The sequence below is a fragment of the Schistocerca gregaria genome, chromosome 8 (assembly GCF_023897955.1).
Source record: "Schistocerca gregaria isolate iqSchGreg1 chromosome 8, iqSchGreg1.2, whole genome shotgun sequence".
NCBI classification, from domain to species: domain Eukaryota; kingdom Metazoa; phylum Arthropoda; class Insecta; order Orthoptera; family Acrididae; genus Schistocerca; species Schistocerca gregaria.
The window spans coordinates 461818479-461836984 of NC_064927.1; the positions used below are offsets into that span (position 1 = coordinate 461818479).

The 18506-nt window shown below is 42.2% G+C and overlaps 1 protein-coding gene across 1 annotated transcript in view; it reads left to right on the top strand.

Moving 5' to 3' along the window:
- LOC126285246 (endoglucanase E-4-like) overlaps window positions 1-18506 on the top strand; it is a 128443-nt gene that overhangs the window by 39450 nt on the left and 70487 nt on the right. The window contains exon 3 of the mRNA XM_049984542.1: window positions 3951-4046. Within this exon, the coding sequence (XP_049840499.1) occupies window positions 3951-4046 (96 nt within the window). The remainder of the gene's footprint in view (window positions 1-3950; window positions 4047-18506) is intronic.

The following is an 18506-nucleotide window of genomic DNA, read 5'->3' on the forward strand; positions in this document are numbered from 1 at the left end:
AAGGTGCATTACGTTAGACAGCTGTGACACGAAAATATTCAAAGATTTATAGGAATCACACATCAGTCGCTAAAATAAAAAGTAGTGAGGCAAAACTTGGAAGAGTGAGCAAAGGTGTTCAGAAAATGAACAGCCATGCCCTGTATTGTTCCACATTTCATTGTGAATCAAATAAACAATAAATGGCATATATTGCGAGAATAATTATAGACGTGGAAAACATATAAATGCTTAGATTTGCAGAAGATGTAGCAATGCGAAGGTAATCCTCAAACTCCTGTTAAAGGCATGAACGAGGTTATACATATACCATTTTGAAAACCTTAGAAGGAAAAATTCCAGAAAAAAATGCAGAGATGGGAAAGGCTTCAGGGTACTAAGCAGATAACACGGCTTCCAAAACTAACAATGTACTGTAAACTGAAGAGAAATGTGGAAGATATGGACAAATGGACAGTGAAACAGATTGTCGACAATATACTGATTAAAAAATGTAACGAGGGTTACTGGTCATTAATATGGGGTGCGTCGACCTTTGCCGTTATGAAAGCTTCAACTTTCAGTGAGGTGTCTCAATGTCTGTAGAGGAATGGCAGCCTATTCTTCCTCAAGAATCGAAATCAGAGAGTGCAACGACATCGGATGGTGGTGTCTGTGGCGAGGTCGACGTCGTAACTCGTCCCAAACGTGTTCCATTTGGTTTAGGTCGGGACTCTGTGCAGGTCAGTCAATTTCAGGAATGTTCTTGTCCACAAATCATTGCTCCGCCGATGCTGCTTTGTGAAAGTGTCAGGGTCACGGTGATAGAAACAGTCTCCGAACTGTTCCTCTACTGTACGCAGTACACAATGCTGAAAAATTTGTTCGTATCCCAAGACATTGCCGGCCGGTGTGGCCATGCGGTTCCAAGCGCTTCCTTTTGGACCCGCGTGACCGCTACGGTCGCAGGTTCGAATCCTGCCTCAGGCTTGGATGTGTGTGATGTCCTTAGGTTAGTTAGGTTTAAGTAGTTCTAAGTCTAGGGGACTGATAACCTCAGATGTTGAGTCCCATAGTGCTCAGCGCCATTTGAACCATTTTGAACCTAAGATATTTCTGCGATTTCTGAAGTGCAATAAGGGGACCATACCCTCAACACTGAAAACTCTCGCATATCGTATCACTGTCTCCCCCATACTTCACTTTTGGTTCCACACATGATGGCATGTAACTTACTCCATGCACTCACTAAAATGGAACCCTGCTGTATCTGAATCACTCCTTTTCAGTCATCCACTGTCCAATAGCATCGCTGTTTACACCACCTCAAGCGTCGCTTAGCATTATGATTACAGAACAGGGTGGCTTACGAGGAGCTGCTCCACCATTTCTTTTTAACTATCCTTGTCAGATATTGTATCGTGTTGCAACTGTGCTACTAAAATACACTACTGGCCATTAAAACTGTTACACCAAAAAGAAATGTAGGTGATACGCGAATATTCATTGGACAAATATATTATACTAGAAGTGACATGTGATTACATTTTCACGCAATTTGGGTGCAAAGATCCTGAGAAATCAGTATCCAGAACAACCACCTTTGGCCGTAATAACTGCCTTGATACGCCTGGGCATTGAGTCAAACAGAGCTTGGATGGCGTGTACAGGTATAGCTACCCATGCAGCTTCAACACTATATCACAGTTCATCAAGAGTAGTGACTGGCGTATTGTGACGAGCCAGTTGCTCGGTCACCATTTACCAGACGTTTTCAATTGGTGAGAGATCTGGAGAATGTGCTGGCCAAAGCAGCAGTCGAACGTTTTCTGTATCCAGAAAGGCCCGTACAGGACCTGCAACATGCGGTCTTGCATTATCCTGCTGAAATGTAGGGTTTCGCAGGGATCGAATGAAGGGTAGAGCCACGGGTCATAACACATCTGAAATGTAACGTCCACTGTTCAAAGTGCCGTCAATGCGAACAAGAGGTGACCGAGACATGTAACCATTGGCACCCCATGCCATCACGCCAAGTGATACGCCAGTATGGCGATGACGAACACGCGCTTCCAATGTGCATTCACCGCGATGTCGCCAAACACGGATGCGACCATCATGATGCTGTAAACAGAACCTGGATTCCTCTGAGAAAATGACATTTTGCCATTCTTTCGTGCACCCAGGTCCGTCGTTGAGTTCACCATCGCAGACGCTGCTGTCTTTGATACAGCGTCAAGGGTAACCGCAGCCATGGTCTCCGAGCTGATAGTCCATGCTGCTACAAACGTCGTCGAACTGTTCGTGCAGATGTTTGTTGTCTTGCAAACGTCTCCGTCTGTTGACTCAGGGATCGAGACGTGGCTGCACGATCCGTTACAGCCATGCGGATATGATGCCTGTCATCTCGACTGCTAGTGATACGAGGCCGTTGGGATCCAGCACGGCGTTCCGTATTACCTTCCTGAACCCACCGATTCCATATTCTGCTAACAGTCATTGGATCTCGACCAACGCGAGCAGCAATGTCGGGATACGATAAGTCGAAATCGCGATAGGCTACAATCCGACCTTTATCAAAGTCGGAAACGTGATGGTACGCATTTCTCCTCCTTACGCGAGGGATCACAAAAACGTTTTACCAGGCCATGCTGTTTGTATATGAGAGATCGGTTGGAAACTTTCCTCACGTCAGCACGTTTTAGGTGTCGCCACTGGCGCCAACCTTGTGTGAATGCTCTGAAAAGCTAATCATTTGCATATCACAGCATCTTCTTCCTGTCGGTTAAATTTCGCGTCTGTAGCACGTCATCTTCGTGGTGTAGCAAATTTTAATGGCCAGTAGTGTATAGAGGGTGTTACAAAAAGGTACGGCCAAACTTTCAGGAAACATTCCTCACACGCAAAGAAAGAAAATATGATATGTGGACATTTGTCCGGAAACGCTTACTTTCCATGTTATATCTCATTTTATTACTTCAAATCACATTAATTATGGAATGGAAACACACAGCAACAGAACGTACCAGCGTGACTTCAAACAATTTCTTACAGGAAATGTTCAAAATGTCCTCCGTTAGCGAGGATACATGCATCCACCCTCCGTCGCATGGAATCCCTGATGCGCTGATGCAGCCCTAGAGAATGGCGTATTGTATCACAGCCGTCCACAATACGAGCACGAAGAGTCTCTACATTTGGTACCGGGGTTGCGTAGACAAGAGCTTTCAACTGCCCCCATAAATGAAAGTCAAGAGGGTTGAAGTCAGGAGAGCGTGGAGGCCGTGGAATTGGTCCGCCTCTACCAATCCATCGGTCACCGAATCTGTTGTTGAGAAGCGTACGAACACTTCGACTGAAATGTGCAGGAGCTCCATCGTGCATGAACCACATGTTGTGTCGTACTTGTAAAGGCACATGTTCTAGCAGCAGAGGCAAAGTATCCCGTATGAAATCATGATAACGTGCTCCATTGAGTGTAGGTTGAATGACATGGGGCCCAAGCAAGACATTATCAAATGCCTGCCCAAACTGTAGAGTAATGAGTCGCATGTCAACACAGGCACCGAAGTCAACATTATCTTCCTGCAATTGGGCCAACTGGCGGTGAATCGAGGAAGTACAGTACATACTGACGAAATTAAAATGAGCTCTAACATGGAAATTAAGCGCTTCCGGACACATGTCCACATAACGTCTTTTCTTTATTTGTGTGTGAGGAATGTTTCCTGAAAGTTTGGCCGTACCTTTTTGTAACACCCTGTATGTGTGTTCGTCCTCCTGCTAATATGGATCATCCTTATTCTGTGACAGCGTCATTTTCTGCAGAATCATGATTGCCAGACAGCCTTTAGGTTTTTAAATGTGTTTCTTTCACATCATCAGAACGGTACAGTAGTCGTTCAGCCTACACAGTGAAATATCAACCGTTTGTGCTTTCGACTGAAGGTGAATTTCTGTTTCTGCTGCAGCTGGCGACTTCGTGAAGTTCGGGTTCACAATGGCCAGCACGACAACCCTGTTGGCGTGGGGACTGCTCTCCTACAAGGAAGCGTACAAGTCGGCGGGTGAGTAGCAGCAAAGCCTGATTACGTGGATGAATATTCCACTAGCACGGGCACAAACTATGTCCACCGTTGCAGAGCTGTTGTGCTGCATATTCATCGCTTCCATACAATTTTTAAACAAAAACAAGGCTTCCTTTAAAATGTTGCACATAATACACAGAGTCTTTGAGTAAAACTCAGGACATGATAATTTTGATTCGTATAAAGATACCACTTATTTATTTGGACAAAACAGAAGATGAATGACGTTATTAGGTGATAAAATTCTCTCGAGTTTCCAGCTGCGCTAAGTGGTTTCAAATCCACGAGCTTTCGACCGAGTCCGATACACTAATATTTCCATACTTGGCGAGCAAATAAAATCTTATACATGCGACATTACATGCGCCGAAACGTGTAGCCGCTGCTAAACACGCTCTCACCTTCCACGTCCCACACCCAGTTCCAGTGTCAGATGAAAACCTTAAATTTGTAATAACAAATCGAAATTTTGCGCCGTTATCCTGCAATTTGGTAAGCGTGCTACAAACAGCGTGCAGAATGGCCTGTAGGTGGCAGCATAGTGCAGATGCACACATACCGTCGCAGTATCAGTATAAAGATGGCCACCCCACTTGCGACTTGCACCAGGGAAGAACAGCATTCTGTTATTCGGTTTTTGTCTAATGAAGGTTTGAAACCCATTGAAATTCATCGACGAATGAAGGTTCAATACGGTGATGCATGTTTGTCACAGCGGCAAGTCTACGAATGGAGTAGGAAGTTCGCAAATGGTATGGCATCAGTGGAAGATGCTCCTCGTCCAGGTCAGGCACAACGAGTTGTGACTCCACAGAACACTGCAGCAGTTGAAGCCATAGTGAAGGAAAACCGCCGAGTGACACTGAATGACATTGCAGCATGTTTACAGATTAGCCGTGGGTCAGCACACCTCATTGTGCATGATGTGCTCCAGTTTCACAAAGTGTCTGCAAGATGGGTGCCACGGCATCTGACTCCTTAAATGAGAGAACGACGTTTTGATGCTTGTGAAGAACTTTTTTGGCGCTTTGAACGAGAAGGTGATGGCTTCCTTGCAATAATTGTTACTGGGGACGAAACCTGGGTTCACTTCCACCAACCGGAAACGAAGAGAGCGAGCAAGGAATGGCATCATTCCACATCACCAACTGATTTCCATATGTTTGGACCACTCAAAGACGCAATGGGAGGAAAGAAGTTCAGTTCTGATGAAGAGGTACGCCACATGGTGCATGAGTGGTTGGGCGGACTACCAAAAAAAAATATTTTTCTAAAGGGATTTATGCCTTTGTAAGCGCTGGAGCACTTGCATTGAGCTTGGGGGAGATTATGTTGAAAAGTGATACAGCTTTGTACCACTTCTGCACAATAAATAATATTTAAAACATATTTAAGGTTTTCATTTGACTCACCCTCGTACCATAGCCCGAAACTCTTCGTTGGAGTCTCATTATTGGGAGCAAGTGCTTCGTATGTGTTCCGTCATAACACTGATGCTATTAAAATAATGTAAAGAAAAAAAATAGTTTTGTTTATGACCACTTACTGCCCAGTAGTAGAATGTTGTCAAATGATCTTTCACAAAACCCATCGAAATTCTGGCCATAAGTAAAATCAGTTAATGATACCAAAGTTATTGTCCAGTCACTCACGAATGAGGCAGGAAATGAAATTGAGGGTAGCAAAGCAAAAGTTGAACTACTTAACTTCGTTTTCAAATGTTCCTTTACAAAACAAACTCTACAAGAAGTGACCCAATTTAATTCTCATATCACTGAAAAGATGAGTGAAATGAGTATTCAGTTGCGTTGAGAAACAGCTGAAATCGTTGAAACTTAAGGAAGCTCCACGGCCCAATGGAATCCCTGTCAGAGTCTATACTGAAATTGCGAATGAGTTAGCCCCTCTCCTAACTAAAATCCGTCGTAGATCCATCGAACAAAAAGTCTTGCCCAGTACTTGCAAGAAAGCATAGATCACACCTGTCTACAAGAAGGGTGGTAGAAGTGATCCACAATGAAAACATATTCAAACATAATGAGGTACCTTGAAAAGAATGACCTCCTCCACTTAAACCAGCCTGGATTCCGAGAACATCGATCATGTGCAACCCAACTCACACTTTTCTTCCATGGCACACTGAAAGCTTCGGATCAATGCAGTCAGGTACATGCAGTATTCCTTGATTTCCATAAAGCATTTGAGTGAGTACCACATCTACGGTCATTGGAGAATGTACGATCGCGTGGGTTATCAAGTGAAATTTGTGACTGAATTGAGAGTAATTTGGTAGGGAGGATGCAGCATGTTATCTTGGATGAGGAGTCATGTCAGTTGTAGAAGTAACTTCAGGTCTGCCCCAGGGATGTATGTTGGGACCCTTTCTGTTCATGTCGTACATTAATTACCTCGTGGACAATAGTAATATTAACCTCAGACTTTTTGCAGATAGTATAGGTATCTATAATGAAATAATACCTCAAAGAACCTGCACAGATATTCAGTAGGATCTTGGTAAGCTTTCAAAGTAATGTAGAGCGCGGCAACTTCCTTTAAATGTTCAGAAATGTAAAACTGTGCACCACGCAAGAAGAAAAAACGTAGTATCCTATGAGTATAATGAGTCACAGTAAGTATCTGCAAACTCGTACAAACACCTGTGTGTAAGACTTTGTAGAGATATGAAATGGAATGATCACAAAGGCTCAGTCGTGGGTAGTGCAGCACGTAAACTTCAGTTTATTGGTAGAATAATGAGGAAACGCAATCAATGTACAAAGAAGTTGCTCACAAATCACTCATGCAACTCGTTCTAGAATACTGCTCAAATGTGTGGGATACAAACAAAGCAGGACTAAAAGGGGGGGGGGGGGGGGGGTAATGAACATATATAGAGAAAGGCAGCACGAATAGTCACAGGTTTGTTTGTCACTTGGTAGATTGTCACAGAGACGCTGGAGAAAGGGAACTGGCACACTTCTAAAGACAGAAACTATCTCGAGATAGTTAACTTACCAAGTTTCAAGAACTGGCTTTAAATAATGACTCAAGTAATATACTGCAACCCAATACGTATCGCTCATACAGGGATTGCGGGGAGTAGACTGGATTAATTACAGGATGCACGGATGCATTTAAATAATCATTCTTCCCGCACTCCATACCTGAATGGAAAGGGGATAAACCCTGGTAACTCGTATGGTGGTTGGTACCCTCTGCCACGCACAGGACATACATAGATGTAGATGTAGATGAGTGTTGGTACGACGGCTGTCAATCAAATAAGAAAAAAAAGTTCAAATGTGTGTGAACTCTTATGGGACTTAACTGCTAAGGTCATTAGTCTCTAAGCTTACACACTACTTAACCTAAATTATACTAAGGACAAACATACACATCCATGTCCGAGGGAGGACTCGAACCTCCGCCGGGACCAGCCACACAGTCCATGACTGCAGCGCCTTAGACCGCTCGGCTAATCCCACGCGGCAATCAAATCAGAATTTAGACACAAAATAATGCTAATGAACGAAACTTTTCCATACGTCACCCATCACTTACGCCATATCAGTTAAAAGTAACCTTTCTAACTATTGAGTGAGGCGTGGGAGTGAACGCTATGGCTCCGAGAGCGAGTAACGTAACACAACACAGTGTTCTAGTTGTAAACAGTATTTTGTGCAGGAGCTTCTTGACCACACACCATAGTTAAACGTTTATGAATACCTGCTATTTTTGACTCCTTCCTTCCAAAAAATCACGCTGTCCATCTTTTCCGTTATTATCGTCTTCCGTCTTGTCCACGGTTTTTTTCTACTTAAAAACAAACAAGCTCTACTCTCATTTCACAATACTCAGTGTTCACAACTGCCATCTAGCGACTGCGTAGTATACTTCCGTCGCCAACAATATCGCTGCAAAAGCAGTATCTCTGGACCTCGGGCAGTGTATTGTGGGACGCCAAGTGTTTTAAGTTGTATCTGCCCGTATAATGAGTGTAAATAAATATTGTGTGTGTGAATCGGTAACGTTCACAGTCATTAAACATCATGAACATCGTGTTCGTTACCCAAATCCAACATTGGTGACTCCGAGTTTTTTGACAAGCGCGCTGCAACATTTGCAACATTTTCGTGCGACACGTTGCTCCACCTCCACCGTACGTGAGGATCAAACACCTTGCCGACGTGGATCCTACACACACCGACGGTCAGCCAGCTAGTCTTGCGAGTATTTATCTAACGACTTTTCACTGCTACAAGACGGAAATTGCAATACTTCTTTATTTAATACTGACAAATGCCAACTGCGACAGCCTTGTGTCACGTTCGTCGGCCACCTAGTCGACGCACACAGGACAAAATTGAGCAGATTACTAACTGGTCCCCTCCCACATAATTACCAAAGAACTACGACATCTACCCCATGCAGCTGAATCACTACTTTCCATCAAATAAGCTCTATGGGGAAAAATACATCGGGGAAGAAGAAGTTAACATGGACAGCCGAGATGCAAACTGTATCATCAAAGCTCAATTGACCCACACCGTCACACTTGCACTACCGCCACCGAATGCTCATCTTATCATTGCATCAGATGCGAGCGACCGAGCGATAGGCGCTGGAAATGCCAGGGACGACACAACCTCTCCGTTTTTTCTCAAGGAAACCGACAGACTCTCAGGGGAAGTGGTCGACTTTTGACAGCGATCTACTGGCCATGTCTGAAGCGGTGCCCTACTTCCGCGACGATACTGAAGGGAGACCATTTACTATCTATACAGGCCATCGACCATTAGCTGATGCAGTAAAGAATTCGCTTGCTAGCACCACACACCGTAGGTTTAAGGATTTGGACCACATCTCTCAGTTCACAACAGACGTTCGCCACGTGCACGGAGCGGACAATATGGTTGCAGACTACCTGTCCCTCCTAGCGACCGTGACCACTCAACTGGATTTCGATAACCTCTCGGAAGCACAGGCAACAGATACGAACCTGGGAAGATTCTTGTCAGGTGGCGACACGGGATCATAACTGCGATAATGCACAGTGCCCAGAACCAACAAATTAGTTTGGTGCAACGTGTCAACAGGGAGGAAACGACCTTTCGTCACTGACAACTATAGCCGAATAATATTCGACTTGTTCCAGAACTTTAGGTCACCCCAGAGTGCGCCGAACGACGAAACTACGAGGTGCATTCAAGTTCTAAGGCCTTCGATTATTTTTTTCTCCGGACTGGAAAGAGATAGAAACATGCACATTGTTTTAAAATGAGGCCGCTTTCATTGTCAATACGTCCCAGAGATGGCAGCACCGTATGGCAGATGGAGTTTTACCGCCAACGGCGAGAATGAGAACAGTTTTAAATACTTAAAATGGCGACGTTTTCCTTACTTGAACAGCGTGCAATCATTCGTTTTCTGAATTTGCGTGATGTGAAACCATTTGAAATTCATCGACAGTTGAAGGAGACATGTGGTGATGGAGTTATGGATGTGTAGAAAGTGCGTTCGTGGGTGCGACACTTTAATGAAGTCAGTACATCGTGTGACAACAAACCGAAACAACCTCGGGCTCGCACAAGCCGGTCTGACGACTTGATCGAGAAAGTGGAGAGAATTGTTTTGGGGGATCGCCGAATGACTGTTGAACAGATCGCCTCCAGAGTTGGCATTTCTGTGGGTTCTGTGCACACAATCCTGCATGATGACCTGAAAATGCGAAAAGTGTCATCCAGGTGGGTGCCACGAATGCTGACGGACGATCGCATGGCTGCCCGTGTGGCATGTTGCCAAGCAATGTTGATGCGCAACGACAGCATGAATGGGACTTTCTTTTCGTCGGTTGTGACAATGGATGAGACGTGGTTGCCATTTTTCAATCCAGAAACAAAGCGCCAGTCAGCCCAATGGAAGCACACAGATTCACCGCCACCAAAAATATTTCGGGTAACCGCCAGTGCTGAAAAAATGATGGTGTCCATGTTCTGGAACAGCGAGGGCGTAATCCTTACGCATTGCGTTACAAAGGGCACTACGGTAACAGGTGCATCCTACGAAAATGTTTTGAAGAACAAATTCCTTCCTGCACTGCAACAAAAACTTTCGGGAAGGGCTGCGCGTGTGCTGTTTCACCAAGACAACGCACCCGCACGTCGAGCTAACGTTACGCAACATTTTCTTCGTGATAACAACTTTGAAGTAATTCTTCATGCTCCCTACTCACCTGACCTGGCTCCTAGTGACTTTTGGCTTTTTCCAACAATGAAAGACACTCTCCGTGGCCGCACATTCACCAGCCGTGCTGCTATTGCCTCAGCGATTTTCCACTGGTCAAAACAGACTCGTAAAGAAGCCTTCGCCGCTGCCATGGAATCAAGGCGTCAGCGTTGTGAAAAATGTGTACGTCTGCAGGGCGATTACGTCGAGAAGTAACGCCAGTTTCATTGATTTCGAGTGAGTAGTTAATTAGAAAAAAAAATCGGAGGCCTTAGAACTTGAATGCACCTCGTATTTCTCAGTAAATTTCTGGTCTTTACAGACATGGTCTATCAAAAGCATATCATGACAATCCTACAACACTCAACATGTTGTATCCCAACTACAACTGTGTTCTCACTCGTTTTTCCACTACTTTGTGTGTTGTGTGGCCTCTGGGATCATTACCCACTCAATGAACAAACACCTTTTTTGTTCATATGTAATCAAACGAGGTACCAACCGGATGGAGACTTCACCTGATCCAAATTATGGTGAGTGGTGCTTACCATTGTCCTATGAATCTGGTGCAAGTTCTCCACCATCAACTCTACAAAAAGGCGAAGAAGTTCCACTTTCAGGGTCTCCAGCTGCGTGGCAGCTCCCGGTACAAGCGGCTACTTCTGGTTGTGTTCAATATCCATTTGACCACGTTAGACACGTTTACGCCATTTAACCACAGTGTTAGACATTGTGAAACTACATACTCACCAGCAACATGAACTTTCCTGGTGACTTATCCTTTCAAAAGACGAAATAAATCATCTTCTTGATGCGTCTTCTTGAATCTCTTACTCTAGCAGCTTTCTTAAAATACGTAGCGTGGTAAAATTTTAGCAGAGAGCACTACAGAGAAGCATGAAGCATGAAGTAGTTATTCCTTACTGTTATCTGACAAGATGAGCTTTGTTGTGGCTAAAAGCCCGCCTTCGGGACAACGAACCAGCAGACTAGCTGGCAAAGGATATCATTATTACGGTCAGCCACCTTGTGTGACGAGATCCCCAACGCAGTTACGACTTTGAAGAAACCACTAACAAACCAACGTGGCAACGAGTGGAAAACGGAAAACTTGTAGCGCCTCTATTAGCGGTCCTATATTCAACTATACACCTGGCACCTAGCTTCACAATGGCGTTCGGAACGTCCATTACGCCTTGGTTTTAACTCGCGACTCCTAAATGTTTCAAGAATGGATTAATAAGAAAGCAGATAAAAATTACGATAATGGCTTTCATGCTTTTACATGTTCTACATATTCTTCCCTCACTTGAGTACAGCGCACAGAACGTTCATACAATCTTGTGTAATTGTCAGAAAAATCCTTCTCTGGAATATTCTTCAGGTCACGTATCACATTCGTACATTCTTCCGTTTTGCCGAACCATCAGGGACTTATTCTGCAGTTCGTTGTTTTGTGAGATATTCGTATTGATAACATCAAGTTTTGTCTACCGTGATGTTGCTTCCAAAAAAGGATTGTCCGTTTTTGTCTTTCCAGTACGTCACAGCAAACGTCTATGCGCCGTTTGTTTTTGTGAAGGAGTTAAGGTGTAGGGACACACATTGCACACACTTTTCTCTTCTTCAAAACATTCTGGAGACTATCTTGAACACTTGATTTAGAGATGTTCAATTCACTGATCAGTTGCAATTTGTGACACAACATCGTTAACACAATACAGCCACAGATCCACTAGTTCATTAGTCCCTTTTTTACATGCTCCGTAGATCATTTGACCGATTCTTTTATCGAAATGATATGTAACGAGTCAGTTTACATGATATGTATACATGATTAATGTTGATATTTATGAACAAATGTTTCAGTCCTACTCATGTAACTAAACTTAAAAACTAGATTACATAAGCTACCAATCTTTAACTAAAAATTCGTCTGTAGAATAGAAGGAGTTGTCCAGGCGGAATTATTTTTGGTTAGGTTTAAAACTGCGTTTGGTAACTATCAGACATTTTATATTATTGGGCAATGATTAAAATTTTTTGTTGTTTATTGTTAACTCCCTTCTGAGCCACTGACACCTTCAATAGTGGCTAATAAACGCCTGTTTCTCCCTCCAGCGATGTAGGCAAGGGATATCACTACTCTTCTCAAATTGCAATGGACGATTCATAACGAATTTCATTGGCGAACGTATGTAGTGTGACGGTGCAATTAACATGCATAAATCCTTGAACAGCTACTTACATTATGACCACAGGAGAACACCACATATTTTTCCTACGGCTCGCTTTTGTACAATCATTACTTTTTTCTGAGTTATGAATTACCTCAGAAAATTGTTCCATAAGCCATTATTGAATGGAAATATGCAAAATATGCCAGGAGGTTGTGACGTCTGTTTCCAAGACTTCCAGTTATATGAAGCGCAAAAGCAGCTAATAATTATTTGAGAAGTTGTCTAATATGCTTCTTCCAGTTCAAGTTTTGATTAGTGTGTACAAGCAAAAATTTGGATCATCCTACACTATTTACTTAACCCCGTTCAATTCTATATCAGCTATGAGTATGACTTCACTTGTTGTATGGAACTGAAGGTAGCGTGTTTTCTCAACATTTAGGAACAGTCCACTTTCAGATAACTACTTTGTAATTCCTTGGAAGGCATTATTAATAGTATATTCTGTTGATTTCTGTATAATGGGATTTATTATAACAGTAGTGTTCTCTGCAAAAAGTACCAATTCTGCTTGCTGAATGTTAAGTGGAAGGCGTTCACATATATAAGGAAAAGGAGTGGAACCAAAAGTGAACTCTGTGGGACACCCTTTGTGTTGCTACCGAGTTACTAAAATTTTCTTCCTTTCCAACACTGTTCGAGTTATTCAGTACAACTTTTGCTTTCTATTTGTTGAGTATGATTCACACCATTTGTGGATAAAGCTATCAATTCCATAAAATTTAAGTTTTCTGAGAGAATAACATGATCTACACAGTCTAAGACCTTGGAAAGATCACGAAAAATACCAGTTACCGATGTTTTATTATTTAAGGCACGCCTGCAAAATTTGATGATAGAATGTACAAGTGGCATTCTCAGCTGAGCAACACTTCTGAAATCCAAACTGTGATATGCTAAGTAAATTGTTTCTACTAAACTGTGAGACTACTCTTAAGTACATTACTTTTTCTAATATTTTGGGAAAAGATGTCAGTAAGGAAGCTGGACAATAATTATTTATGTATTTCTTGTCACCTTTCTTATAAAGAGGCTTAACAACTGCATATTTTAATCTGTCTGGGAAAGTTCCATCTGCCAGTGACGCATTACATAAAGCACTAAGGACATTTCTTATTAAGTTAGAACAATTCCATCAACTGTAGGTGAGCTTTAGTTTTTTTTAGAGTTTTATTAATTTCAGTGACACAACTTCAAGTGTTGTAGGATGACGGAGTTAACACCTATATTCTCTTGCTTATTCAACTGAACAATTTAATTCTGTTTTTGCTGCCACACTTAGAAACTGATTGCTAAAAATACAACTTATGAATTATCAGGCACAGCACTGTCATTTACTTTAACTGTTAAGGTATCTTTGTAGCACATTGATTTGTTGTCCTATCTCCCACTTGGCAATATCACATATACTTTTAATCTTATTTCTGTATTGTTAATTTCTGTCAGGACAAGCGTACTTCTGGACATGTTAATGACTCTTCTTAAGGTATTACAGTATTTTTTTTAATCCAAGCAACCTTGAAGATTGACTTATTCTAGTCTTTATGTAGATTTCCCTCTTCCTCTTAAGTGAGATTTTAATTCCTCTGATTATTCATGGCTTACTTGTCCTTTTTCGAATGGACTTTAAGAATTACTTTTTTAGAAAGACTACGGAATAAAGTGAATTTCGCATTAGCATCTTTTTCTGAGTATAACTTACCAATACCATCTTAACTCACTCTTTAAACAATTTCCCTTGTTCTCAAATATAAGCCTCTCTGATTTGTATGAATCTACCTAAAAGTCGTAAGGTACTTTATTCCTTATTTCCATTAATTGTTCATCATTATCAGATAGTCCATTAACAATACTGGGTACACATTATTTGCGCCAGCCTGAGCACTCTCTATTAAAATATTATCAGTAAGGGTCCTACAATCTTGCCACGTACGAGTTGGATAACTAACTGTTGTTGTTGTTGTCTTCAGTCCTGAGACTGGTTTGATGCAGCTCTCCATGCTACTCTATCCTGTGCAAGCTGCTTCATCTCCCAGTACCTACTACAACCTACATCCTTCTGAATCTGCTTAGTGTACTCATCTCTCGGTCTCCCTCTACGATTTTTTCCCTCCACGCTGCCCTCCAATGCTAAATTTGTGATCCCTTGATGCCTCAAAACATGTCCTACCAACCGATAACTTCTTCTAGTCAAGTTGTGCCACAAATTTCTCTTCTCCCCAATCCTATTCAATACCTCCTCATTAGTTACGTGATCTATCCACCTTACCTTCAGTATTCTTCTGTAGCACCACATTTCGAAAGCTTCTATTCTCTTCTTGTCCAAACTATTTATCGTCCATGTTTCACTTCCATACATGGCTACACTACAAACAAATACTTTCAGAAACGACTTCCTGATACATAAATCTATATTCGATGTTAACAAATTTCTCTTCTTCAGAAACGCTTTCCTTGCCATTGCCAGTCTACATTTTATATCCTCTCTACTTCGACCATCATCAGTTATTCTACTTCCTAAATAGCAAAACTCCTTTACTACTTTAAGTGTCTCATTTCCTAATCTAATTCCCTCAGCATCACCCGATTTAATTTGACTACATTCCATTATCCTCGTTTTGCTTTTGTTAATGTTCATCTTATATCCTCCTTTCAAGACACTGTCCATTCCGTTCAACTGCTCTTCCAAGTCCTTTGCCGTCTCTGAAAGAATTACAATGTCATCGGCGAACCTCAAACTTTTTACTTCGTCTCCATGAATTTTAATACCTACTCCAAATTTTTCTTTTGTTCCCTTTACTGCTTGCTCAATATACAGATTGAATAACATCGGGGAGAGGCTACAACCCTGTCTCACTCCTTTCCCAACCACTGCTTCCCTTTCATGCCCCTCGACTCTTATGACTGCCATCTGGTTTCTGTACAAATTATAAATAGCGTTTTGCTCCCTGTATTTTACTCCTGCCACCTTTAGAATTTGAAAAAGAGTATTCCAGTCAACATTGTCAAAAGCTTTCTCTAAGTCTACAAATGCTAGAAACGTAGGTTTGCCTTTTCTTAATCTTTCTTCTAAGATAAGTCGTAAGGTCAGTATTGCCTCACGTGTTCCAACATTTCGACGGAATCCAAACTGATCCTCCCCGAGGTCCGCATCTACCAGTTTTTCCATTCGTCTGTAAAGAATTCGCGTTAGTATTTTGCAGCCGTGGCTTATTAAACTGATAGTTCGGTAATTTTTACATCTGTCAGCACCTGCTTTCTTTGGGATTGGAATTATTATATTCTTCTTGAAGTCTGAGGGTATTTGGCCTGTCTCATACATCTTGCTCACCAGCTGGTAGAGTTTTGTCAGGACTGGTTCTCCCAAGGCCGTCAGTAGTTCTAATGGAATGTTGTCTACTCCGGGGGCCTTGTTTCGACTCAGGTCTTTCAGTGCTCTGTCAAACTCTTCACGCAGTATCGTATCTCCCATTTCGTCTTCATCTACATCCTCTTCCATTTCCATAATATTGTCCTCAAGTACATCGCCCTTGTATAAACCTTCTATATACTCCTTCCACCTTTCTGCCTTCCCTTCTTTGCTTAGAACTGGGTTGCCATCTGAGCTCTTGATATTCATACACGTGGTTCTCTTCTCTCCAAAGGTCTCTTTAATTTTCCTGTAGGCAGTATCTATCTTACCCCTAGTGAGATAAGCTGCTACATCCTTACATTTGTCCTCTAGCCATCCCTGTTTAGCCATTTTGCACTTCCTGTCCATCTCATTTTAGAGACGTTTGTATTCCTTTTTGCCTGCTTCATTTACTGCATTTTTATATTTTCTCCTTTCATCAATTAAATTCAATATTTCTTCTGTTACCCACGGATTTCTAGCAGCCCTCGTCTTTTTACCTACTTTATCCTCTGCTGCCTTCACTACTTCATCCCTCAGAGCTACCCATTCTTCTTCTACTGTATTTCTTTCCCCTATTCCTGTCAATTGTTCCCTTATGCTCTCCCTGAAACTCTGTACAACCTCTGGTTCTTTCAGTTTATCCAGGTCCCATCTCCTTAATTTCCCACATTTTTGCAGTTTCTTCAGTTTTAATCTACAGGTCATAACCAATAGATTGTGGTCAGAGTCCACATCTGCCCCTGGAAATGTCTTACAACTTAAAACCTGGTTCCTAAATCTCTGTCTTACCATTATATAATCTATCTGATACCTTTTAGTATCTCCAGGGTTCTTCCACTTATACAACCTTCTTTCATGATTCTTAAACCAAGTGTTAGCTATGATTAAGTTGTGCTCTGTGCAAAATTCTACTAGGCAGCTTCCTCTTTCATTTCTTATCCCCAATCCATATTCACCTACTATGTTTCCTTCTCTCCCTTTTCCTACACTCGAATTCCAGTCACCCATTACTATTACATTTTCGTCTCCCTTCACTATCTGAATAATTTCTTTTATTTCATCGTACATTTCTTCAATTTCTGCATCATCTGCAGAGCTAGTTGGCATATAAACTTGTACTACTGTAGTACGTGTGGGCTTCGTATCTATCTTGGCCACAATAATGCGTTCACTATGCTGTTTGTAGTAGCTTACCCGCATTCCTATTTTCCTATTCATTATTAAACCTACTCCTGCATTACCCCTATTTGATTTTGTGTTTATAACCCTGTAGTCACCTGACCAGAAGTCTTGTTCCTCCTGCCACCGAACTTCACTAATTCCCACTATATCTAACTTTAACCTATCCATTTCCCTTTTTAAATTTTCTAACCTACCTGCCCGATTAAGGGATCTGACATTCCACGCTCCGATCCGTAGAACGCCAGTTTTCTTTCTCCTGATAACGACATCCTCCTGAGTAGTCCCCGCCCGGAGATCCGAATGGGGGACTATTTTACCTCCGGAATATTTTACCCAAGAGGATGCCATCATCATTTAATCATACAGTAAAGCTGCATGTCCTCGGGAAAAATTACGGCTGTAGTTTCCCCTTGCTTTCAGCCGTTCGCAGTACCAGCACAGCAAGGCCGTTTTGGTTAATGTTGCAAGGCCAGATCAGTCAATCATCCAGACTGTTGCCCCTGCAACTACTGAAAAGGCTGCTGCCCCTCTTCAGGAACCACACGTTTGTCTGGCCTCTCAACAGATACCCCTCCGTTGTGGTTGCACCTACGGTACGGCCATCTGTATCACTGAGGCACACAAGCCTCCCCACCAACGGCAAGGTCCATGGTTCATGGGGGGGGATAACTAACTACTGAAATCATATTGAAACAGCGAAGTACTGATTCTAGTTCATTTTTGCTGACAGAATCTGTTCAGAAACCTACACTGAAGTCTAAAAATGGCTCTGAGCACTATGCGGCTTAACTTCTGAGGTCATCAGAACCTGCTACCGTAGCGGTCGCTCGGTTCCAGACTGTAGCGCCTAGAACCGCTCGGTCACAACGGCCGAGCACAATGAAGTCTCCACAAATTACTAGTTGTTAATTGTTGTCTGAGAGGCAACACAATAATGCATCCGGATTTCCCACAAACAACTGAAACTTTCCTAAAGGGTGTCTATAGAATGCTACATGTCAGAGAAATGGTCTGCAGTCATAACTCGCAATCACATGCTTCTAGCTTCAGATCTACACAAAATCTACTCATACCAGTACTTTTGACTGTGTACAACTTCTGCTATTGTTGCAATTCCTCCTTTTTCCATGCTAACTCTACATGAAAATAATGCTAGTCTATAATCCGTTTTATTTAACTCCTCTATCCCTATGTTTAGGTGGTGTTCAGAGGGGCACAATATATCCTCCATGTCAGAATCTTACACACCTTCTAAGCATACAAGAATCTCATCTACATTGTTCTTCAGCTCACTAATATTCTGATAAAACAAAATAATTTTATTTTTAGGGAACTGTTATTTACATTACAACCCTGTTCTGTTCTAATTTCTTTCAAGACTGTCTATAACCTGACTCT